The sequence below is a fragment of the Ixodes scapularis genome, unplaced genomic scaffold (assembly GCF_016920785.2).
Source record: "Ixodes scapularis isolate PalLabHiFi unplaced genomic scaffold, ASM1692078v2 ptg001200l_1__unscaffolded, whole genome shotgun sequence".
Taxonomy (NCBI): domain Eukaryota; kingdom Metazoa; phylum Arthropoda; class Arachnida; order Ixodida; family Ixodidae; genus Ixodes; species Ixodes scapularis.
This window is the reverse complement of record NW_024610116.1, coordinates 3,181,227-3,191,798: the sequence shown is the minus strand read 5'-3', so window position 1 is coordinate 3,191,798 and position 10,572 is coordinate 3,181,227. Positions and strand designations below refer to the sequence as shown.

General features: G+C 49.3%; 1 protein-coding gene across 1 annotated transcript in view; it reads left to right on the top strand.

Annotated features, from left to right (window-relative positions):
• Positions 1-839: 839 nt before the first annotated feature.
• The window catches only part of LOC115325088, a 60,689-nt gene continuing 50,956 nt past the window's right edge, over positions 840-10,572 (top strand). The window contains exon 1 of the mRNA XM_040216758.1: positions 840-932. Within this exon, the coding sequence (XP_040072692.1) occupies positions 840-932 (93 nt within the window). The remainder of the gene's footprint in view (positions 933-10,572) is intronic.

Below are 10,572 nucleotides of genomic sequence, written 5' to 3'. Positions count from 1 at the left end.
AGCTTTAGCAACACGTTTAATTAGCAGGCAATATTGCTTTGGTTCTCACCTTCACCAAAAGTGAACCCATGAGCGAATGCTCGACTTATCAATTTTCCCGACACCCACGGTTGTGAATTGGAAGGGGAAGCTTCAGATCTCACTCCGATTGGCTTTAATCACCAGCGGCACCTCAAGCGAAATTTTAATCGCTCCAGCCGTCATTTCGTTGGGCCAGCCTATAGTAAGAATGACTGTACACCTAAGCAACATCAAACGTTTAGAAACGTCAAAGAACAAAGTTACATTCAATGTTGAACGCGTGGCAGTGTGGTCAGCGGACAAACGGCCGTGCAAAGAGCGGCTACGAAAAACTCAAATAGTATTGTTTTCTTGTAATACCTATGCTATACCTAATCAAGGCTCAGCTATCCTTCACCGCAGAAGTCTGAAATCTTAAACGTATGCTGCAACACCGGCGGTGCAAGAAGGAGATACATTGACAAAGCAAAGGGTAGCACCCGCCGTCATGACGCCCGAGCATTTCAGTTTTGCATAGTTTTCTTCACTTCACTTGCCGGAAGGTGTGACGTGGAATGAACACTCAGTGAGATATAGTGAACAAAACATGCTTCAGCAGAATATTTCCTTGTACTTGGAAAAATATTATGGGAACGCTAAAAAAAAACGAAAGAAAAGTTTTTTTTTTTATATATATATTCTTGTCTAAGGCGGAGACCAGTTGGCGCTTACTTCGGAGAAGTTTACCAACAATGAACTCCCTTCATTGTTAGTAGCCTTAACGCTGTATATATATCATCCGAGGCGCAAACTGCCATTTGTGATTCTGGAGAAACGCAATGATTGCTGCCCTTTTCCTCGCAACCCAGCTCTTAGCTCAGAGCCAAGGGGAGAAACCTATATGCGACGGCGATTTCCCCAACGCTACCGAGGTAAGCAAGTACTCTACATATAACCAGTTCGCGTGTTGAACAAGGGGTTTGTGAGTATGATCGTCGCACATGAAGGGAGTTTACACAGGAAGTTTAGACAGTTTGAAATTTAGCAGAAACTCTGCCTGCTTGGCTCTTGTGATTTTTTTTTTAATTATTATCTTGAAAAGGCTAATAATGGACACGTCAAATTTTCGTGAGGTTAGATTTTTGGTGAGGTTAGATGGTCGTGAGGTTGTCGTGAGGTTAGATTTTTGGAACCGTGAGTTATGATTAGACCCCCAAAAAGGTACACATTTAAAAAAGAGGCAGGTACAAGGTACATTAGGTCCTCAAAGAGGTACAAGGTACATATTTGGCCGGCGGTTATTGTTGTAACGCAAACACAAAAACAAGTTTGTCTAATTGAAAACGCCGTTGCCACAAAAACAAACAAAAAACGCCATATTTTTTTGTAACAGTAGTAAAAATAGTGTCGTGTCTGCTACAAACCCAGTACCGGCTCTATGCAGCTCACACAGAAATCTAAAGGAAAATGGCCCATGTATTACGGTCGCTTCGGTACTTCGGACCAAAGACGCATAAATAATCTGTGGTTCCCATGAGCTTATGTTACTTGCGATGGATATTAAGCACGAGGAAGCAGGAAAACATGACATGCCATGTCTGTACTTTGTTTCACTTTCTAGCATGGTTTCTAGCAGGCACACACCAGCAATCCGTACCGTAAAACGGAAAGTTGACGAGTACTTGAACAATTTTATATCATCGAAGCAAAACAAACACGTCTAAACATTTCGTCTTCTTCCTTTCTCTGCTTTATTGTCGCTCTATTTCTCGTTTTTTATCGGAATCGCCAATGTCAGCGCTAATGATTTGCAGTATTCTTCTTCGTCTTGGCCCCGGCGAAGTGTAATCGGACGCAGACTGAACTTTTGACACTTTGCTATTTCACGTTGGAAGCGATCGACAACCTGTGGCCTTTTGCGAATGTGAATTTTTGTGCGCACAGAAGCTGACTTCGTTGGGCCACGTTGAGAATGTATCAGGAGGATTCAATGCCTTCAAAACATCTGCCGCGGAGCAGCGCAGCAAATATAACACACTTGTGAGCGCGCCAATGAGACAAGAAGAGTATTTTGAGGAATCGTCCACGCAGAACAGTAACGGGAGGATGTAAAATCTGTCATGCTTTTAGAATCTGCTGATAAAACCCCAAAAGTGAACGTCGGTGCCGATTTTATCAAAATCGGGGAATGCCGTGTGAGTGGCACGGCTGCTGATTCTCCAGGCGCTGTTAAGGTCATGGCTTTCTGTGCAGCTGTGGGGGAGCCAGACGGGCTGGTGGTGCATTCCCCAGAACTTTTACCATTTAGATGCCCTGCGGAACGCACCACCAGGTGCTTCCCTATTGAAAATATTTCTGATCGACCGCCAGCCTTGAAGAATTATGGGACCTCACAGGCTTTCAAAACCCTTCAAAAATACCCCACAGAAAAACCTTTCATGGATACCCCATAGAAAAACCTTTCAGCCCCACAGCCCTTCAACCCGTCAGACCCTTTAGCCCATCAACCCTTTAGACGCCCAAATGGCTGTGAACCATAGACAAAAATGCAGTTTAAAACATTATTCAAAATTTATTGCAGACATTTAGCATTACATGCATAATATAACGCAAAAAAAGCAATAAAAAGCAACGTCTGTACAAACCCGGCGCAAGGAGCTGTAGACGGAAGAGATCATATCAAATAGGGACAACTGACTTCTTTATCTCACAGAAAAATATCTTTCAAAGTGCTCACAATGCCGCTGGGTGTATTCCTCGTGTACGCTAGTTCAGCTAATAAAACCGAGCAGGTGCACCTCATGGACAAATACCAAGTCTCAGTAAGCACGTTTAACGAGAACCATGAACTCGCACGCAGCACCCGCCGCCATTGAGAAATCCCGAGCAGAGTCACGGTTTTGTCCATAATGACGTCGCGCAGGCGTCTTCGGCGTTCGGCGTATTTTTTGCTCGCTGGATACTTCTGAAGTCGGACGGACGAAGAGGCGCAAGAACAAGTCCGGACAGCGGCCGTCATCCATGTCTGAGGACCCACAGTGGCAGAATCCCGGTGGGCAGGCACAACATATGGGGGGACGTTGACCCCGACTGCCAGGCTTTCCAGCGGGTAAGCCGACACCGGCCACTATCTGCTTGAATGCGCAAAACACGATGGCGCTCGAGCGGTGCTGAAGGCGGCCAACGCCGAACTGTGGTTCACCTGCGTGACCAAGGAAGAAACTGCACAGATCAAAACAGACCAAGGAGCGATCTCTCAAAGCCATGCATGTTCACCTTCCTGGAGAAAATTGGTCCGCTCCAAACATCCACGGCGGCTCGTGGGCTAAACGGAACCGCCCACGAGCAGAGAGAAAATGGCTATACTGGCGGGTGGCCACCCCGTTTGTACACGCCACTCTCTCCCGCCAAGCGCTGGCCTGGCAGCCCTGCACCCTCTCCCCACCGCCGGGTGAAGAGATTTCCAGTGTTGGTTGGTTTTTGGGGACCCTCTCCCGTGAAGGAACCGGTTCCCGGAACGAGTCGCTTCCGTGTGAGTTTCTGTTCCTGGAAAACGCACTGCTCTTGGCTTTTTTTTAAGAATTATTATTCATGGTTGCACGGATTTCCCCTCGAGCATGCAGCATTTCGTTCGCCTCGAAACGCCGCTCGGCCAACACCACTCGGCCCTCGGCTCGTCAGTTCTCTACATGGGGCGGTCGTTGACGGGCAGTGACAGACGGGTCTAGGAGCCCACTCGTATTTGATAGAAGAGCAGTAATAAAACTCTGTCCGTACACACGCACGATAAACATTCTCCAAATACTTATTTATTCCAGTCGCGGACAATAAGCAGCTATGTTCTTATTCTGTGAAATGTGTTTTCTCCACCTAAGCCGTTGCACCCAGAGATCTCAAGAAGCCTGAAGGTTTTCCCGACCCCATTAGAAAAGTGCTTCACCGGCTTTCAGACATTTCAAGGCATTGTAAAGGGTACTTCAGAAATTTCAGGAGAGCCTCTGACGCGGCCAGCGAACCCACCAGGAAATATCGGTACGCCCTTCAAACATCTGAGAATTTTCTGAAGTCCCCTTCACACCCTTTAAAAATCCTGAAGTCCCATCAGAGCGATTTTCAATAGGGTTCCATCAGGTGGAAGCACCTGGTCACGGTGCTTCCACCCTCAACGAGGCCGGTCGGCGTGGTGAAACTTGGTTCATGGTTGATGGGCACGTCAGCAGGTGGCGCTGCACGACCCCAGGGCATGCCGAGCCCAATTTCCGTGCGCTCTGCCCTGAACGGAGTGCGCGCCTCATTTTCGACGTAGCCTAATTGTGCATTTGTTGAGCAATGTTGATCGTTTTGAAAAGCTGAAGGGCTTTCCAAATTACGAGCAGGTCGTGGTCTAAACTCCAACGAAACGAAGCAAACGTTTGCCTCCTGAGCCCGATTTCGGTGCTTGTCTCGCGTGCGAAACGACGTTGGCGTTGGAGAGCTGCTCGACTTAACTCTGCGCCTGTCAACGCCTGAGTAGAAGTTATTATCATGGCGTACTCGGTCAGGAAACTCCGAAGCGCTCAATGCCAAGGCATGTTAGTTTCGCGCGCGAGCGAGTCTGTGGGATGCTACCCGGGTTTATTTGCGAAAGTTTCAGGAAAAACTTTGACCTTATTGACACGGATGCTGCTGCAGCCTCCTCTGTAGTTTTCATACCCATGCAACTTGCATGTTCTACACGTTATGTGCGTGAATTCATTGCGAAATTCAAAGTGAGAAATCTGAGGATGTCGTAAACATTACAGCAGTGATGTTCATGCTGTGCAGCGATGTGTTGTCACCGCAAATTATTCAAGAAATATCATGTAGACTAGCTATCGGACATATTTATAGGCATGAAAATCTGTTTATAACACTTGTAAAAAAATAATAACCTCAAACAAAACATTACAAACCATCACTCAGTTTGGTCGCACAAGCTTTGAGAGCTTTCTGAGGTGATATGTCTTGTTTTCGTTTTTCTTTTGATGTTTGGAATACTGCTTCAATCAGAGTGCAGCATAATAGTGCAAGATCTTAGTAATTTTGTAATCTTTGTGGCTAGGACAAGGAAACGACAGGCAGTTGGTTGCTGTCTAAGACATTGACTATTGCTAGCTCGTAAGCATTCCTTTTGTTACAATGCTTTTGAAATTCCATCTCCATTGCACGGAGCAGAACCAAAATGCTAGTCATGGGTTGAATGAGCCTCCCCAGGGTCTTGCAATAAGCAACGGCCGTCTAAGGTTTCTGAGAGCGTAAGAGGAGTACATCAATGCCAGGTTTACACACAAAGCATTCTGTGCTTTTAAGCAACTTGCGGCACATGTATATAGCAAGAGAATATATTATACAGCCCACAACTCCACAAGAAGCCTAAAAATGATCTAAAACCGCTTCCCACTCAAGTTCCTCACCGATGTAACCATCAAGATTCTTTCTAAGTTGTTGTAGTTTGGTTTCTTCTTAAAAGTCATCTTTGAACGCTGAAGTGAGGTCCCATAGAGTCAAGCATGGGGCTTCCCGTCTAAGTTAGCGACTGCAGAAACTGTGCCATACACCGAAGCGCAACGAAGACACTTGCATTCCGACCCAGACGGACCTCTCACGTATGACCGGTATGGCCCGCGCTACCCGTGGCGCCCTCTTGTCTGTTGGAGTGACGTCATCAGGGGGCGAAAGAACAACGACTAGAAGTTGATCGTCGTCCAGGAGTTCGGCACCGTTCGCTGGTGGCGTATTGTGCTGGCCTCCGTCAGTGCCCTGGACCCCGTTTTCCTATGCTTGGTAGTCAACGTGAAGCTCGTTGTCGAGGATGTCTAAAAGCGGTGGGTTCTCAAGAGCGTCGGCCAGTTGCGGATCCTCGGCTGTTTGTACCGGTGGTAGACTTTCGAGGGCATCGACGTACAGATCATCACCTTCAATGTCTGTTATGTCTGGGTAGTCGGGGAATGCTGGGCCAGTAGGAGTCGGGCTATTATCTTCGTTTTCTGCGATGATTATATCAGGGAAGGTTTTGAGTGCTGGTGCAGGTAAAGGCAGATCGTTACCCGTGACGTGTGATAACGTCCTGGCAGGCAACAAGACTGGCTTCTTTCCATCGGCTAGCCGCTTCAAACGGTTGTGGTGTACATCCCGCCGCTTCCTTTTTCCTGTTTCTTCCTGGATTTTGTGCACGCGGTTAGGTAGCTTCTTGAGGACTGCATATGGACCCAACCATGGCAAATATAACTTCGAGGACTGTCCTCGCAGCAGTGAAGAAGACTACGAAATTGGCGACAGAGTTCTGTCGCCAATTTCGTAGTCTTCTTCACTGGTCGTGCTGTCGTAGTGGCGCTTCAATGCATCCCTTGCTTTCATGTCGTTCACAATTGCGTGGTCGCGAGTCTTTTGTAATGTTGCCAGTAGACGCGATGCGTGTTGTTCGTAATTGGACGTCGACGCCAAGTTAGTATGGGCGCGCACGTGGAGCAGCACGTCAGCTGGAATATTTGTGTTTCTACCGAAGAGCAGGTAATGAGGACTGTAACCAGTCGACTCACGCAGGCTTAAGCGATAGGACATCATGACGAGAGGGAGCTAGATGTCCCAGTCGGTCTGTGTCTCAATGACGTACGCACTGAAGCTGTTCATCAGCGTGCGATGGAATCGCTCAACCAATCCCTCCGACTGGGGGTGGTAAGGGGAGGTCCTGTCTATCGGATGCCCAAAATTGAGCACATTTCTTGAAAGACGTTGCTCCCAAAAGCTCTGCCTTGGTAAGAGTGTAGTGCTGACGGCATCCCGTAGCGAGTGAAGAAGTTGTGGACGAGGCTATTGGTGACCTCCTTGCTTTCTTGAGTCTTTAGAGGGAACGCTTCAACCCATAGAATAAAATAGTCGATCACCACCAAGATGCACCTCTGACCTCTTTGCGTCGTTGGAAACAGACCAGTGATGTCAATAGCCACGCGCTCAAAAGGGAAGGTGGCTGCTTTCTGAATCAGTGGTGCTCGTGGTCTGGTGTTTGTTGCCTTACTAGCGGAGCATTTAAAACATCTCGAGGACCAGTAGGCTACACCCGAAGCTATTCGTCTCCAGAAAACCTTTTTGCGGCCTTCTTCAGTGTCTTGGCGCGCTCAAGATGCCCGCCCCCCGGTGCATCATGAACGGAGTCTATGGCCAGCGGTGTCCATGTCTCGGGGACCACGGGAACTGGGGTTGACTCTGGTGTTTTTGCCCACATGGAGGCAGCCGTCGATGAGTCTTAGCTTCTGCCCGTTGCGGAAGAGCACTCCCGCGCTGCATCGACAAATCTCTCCCGCCGGCATGGCTGCACGCAGAGCGTCGATGATGGGCGAAAGCTGCGGGTCACCTCGTTGTTCTTCTGGAAGGTCTGTCATGGTGAATGAAGACTGTGCAACTGTCATGAGCGCGACATGTTGGCCTTTTTTCGCCGGGGAAGGCCGTCGGGACAACGAATCTGCATTACCATGTTGCTTTCCCGGCCGACGCGAAACGATTAAGTCATACTCGCTGCTGCTGTGTAGCCAGTAAAGTGCGCTGTGATCCGTCCTGCAGGTGAACCGCCGTCCAAGGAGGTAATGCCTAAAGTAACCGACGAAATAAACCAGGGCCAGCATTTCTTTCCTGGTCACACTGCAGCGGCGTTCAGGCTTGGTAAGGGTATGACTGCCGTAGACGATTACCCTTACCCAGTACTGGGGATAGTGCCGCGCCGATACCGTTTTCACTAGCATCCATGTAGAGGATAAAGGGTAGGTTGAAATTCGGAAACGTCAAAACTGGAGAGTTCGTTAGGCGTTGTTGGAGCTATTCGAAGGAGTCTTGGCACTCTTGTGTCAAGATGAATTTAACTTGCTTCTCCAACAATTTGTGAAGCGGGGTAGCGATGCCGGCAAAGTTTGCAACATATTTTCGGTAGTGGGAGGCAAGTCCTAAGAACGTGCGAAGATCCACGACGCTTAAAGGCTGTGGCCACTTCGAGACCTTTTCTGTTTTTATCTCGTTCGTTCAGATTGCCGTAGCTGAAATTTTGTGGCCCAAGTACAAAACGCTGTTGCTGAAGAAGCGGCACTTTGAAAGTTTCATTTTGAGACCTGCATCTCTCAACGCCTGCAGAGCTTATCGAAGGAGCATGACATGTTCTACTTCCGTTTTGCTGAAGATGATGAGATCGTCGAGAGATAGCAAAGAAAGAAGTGAAATTTTTTCGCGGTCCTTTGCATGAACCGTTGAAACGTCGCAGAAGAGTTGAACTGCCCAAATGGAAGGACATTAGATACAAAACGTCCTTGATGTGCGGCAAACGCTATTTTCTTACGAGACCACGTCGACATCTCCACCTGCCGATATCCTGACGCCAGATCGATGGTGCTGAAATATTCAGCACCGCTGAGGGCTTCGACAGCGCCGTCGATCCTAGGCAATGGATATGCGTCCTTGTGTGTGACCTCGTTCAGCGACGGTAATCTACGCAGAAGCGCAAGCTTCCTTCCTTCTTTTTCACCAGAACGACCGGCCCCGCCCATGGGCTATTAGAAGGTCGAATTACTCCCGTGTCCAGCATTTCATGCGTTTTCGCGGTAACAACTTCACAGCGGTTCGAAGGTAAGCAGCGCGGTTGGTCCTGCTGCACGGGTGTCAATCGAATGCGTCAAAACACGTTATTCCCAGGTCCCAATCACCTTGAGAAATTATATCCTCAAAGTCAAGAGGCGTACCTTCGATGACTTTTTGTTGATCACACTGGAGGTCTTGTGATGCGGCAAGCTCATCTTGCAGCGAGGTGAGTGTCCATTTATATATTTTCGCCGCAGGGAGGACGCTGTCTCGTGCCGCCTATGTGTGCCTCTTGTCAAGTGGAGCAGCGGAGTACTCGCCTTCAGGGTGGTCAAAAGCGTGCAGGGTTCCGAGACTTGTACCCTTGAATAAGGTAACCGGCCCTTCGGAATGGTTGAAGACACATACTGGTAGCTTATCGGACACTCTCAAAACGCTCCAGGTTACTTGAGTATTCTTTTTCACGAGGAGATCCGGGCGAGGTTTGAGAAGCCCTGTACTGAACTCTGCCGTATTCGGGGAAATGACCCCGGGAACGATGTTTACGCTCCTCCGTGGCAGGACCGACGTGTCAGAAAGCTGAACTCTTTGTGTGTGCACACGGGCTCTCTACTTGTCGTTCGAGTTAACTCTTGCTGATGTCAACCCAAAATCGGTGTTTTATTAAAAGTGCAGTCCCAGGACCAACTTATGTAGGCTGCCGAGAATAACAATGACAGGATGGCTCACCGAGAGATCTGCAACCTCAATGTTTAAGCTGCATGTTCCCCAAAGTTCGAAGGCGGCACCGTTAAGGCCAATGACTCCCTCTCAGTGAGTGAACTCAAGGTCAGTGTTGTCGCGCGAGAGCTCAGGCCACTTGTCGCCTCGTAAAATGTTCGCTGACGAATTGGAGTCAAAAAGCATGTTCATGAATATTCTGCCCACTTTCCCCATTCACAGTTACTTGGGGGTGTGGAATTATTCCCTGATTTCCAGGTTTTACCACTGTAAGGTTGTAACTTCGCCGTGGCGCACGCTGGTTAGGGTTTGCACACGACCTTGCGAGGTGGCCAGTTCCGCCGCACTGAAAACATCGTGGTCACCTCGTAGGCGTTTTTCCGTGGGGAAAGCTTTGGCCGTGCTCCTGGAAGTGACTCTGCGACTCGATGAAACTGTTCACTGTGGCGCGAAGGTCGGCCACGCCGCTGGTCAACGCCGCAATGAGATCGCCCGTGGGTCCCGTAGTGGCTTCTGAAGTGTTACCCATGGCGGCGCACAGTATTGGTGTCCCTGTAGTCGCAGACAGTTGCCCAATAGATGTTAGCCTTGAGGCTATCTCAAAAGCTTTCTCAAATGTTGCAGGGTCAGCGGCCAGGACTTTGCCACGCAGCTCGAACTGGCGACCCACAATGAACTGCTCCCATATCATCGGGTCACCCACCTGTAGTGGCATCTCTGGATAAGCCTGTCCAAAAAGGTCTACAAGGTCGTAGGCGTCGATGTCTAGGGCTTCCCTGGGTTGATGACCGCGGAACCGAAACTGTGCCGCAGACACAGCACGCTGGCCCGCTGACGCCAAACGAAGTCTCAGCGCCTTCACTAGTGCGGGAAAAGTGGCCTTGTCTTCATCGGGAAGATACTCGAACACGCGAAAGGCCCATCTTCGGAGGCGTGTCTGCGGGTGGACAAACTATTTGGCCTCGTCCCAACCATTGGCAGCCGCGTAAGCGGAGGGGAGCCTTGCCCATGACTCAAAGCTTCCCTCACCGGTGAAGACGTCCGGGAGAACGGGGTGTACAGGTTCGGTGGCCATCCCACCGTTGCCACCAATCGTAACGTGATGGCCAAGAAGCGACAGCGTGCGGGCTTAGGCTATTATTTTTATATCAATCTGCGTTCCCTTGGCACGCGCTCCCAGAGCGCGCTGCTTGTTCTTCGCCGTGGCGATACCAGCAATCATCACAGACGTAACTGCCTAGGACTGGCAGGGTGTTGTTGCCAGGGCGTTTCAAC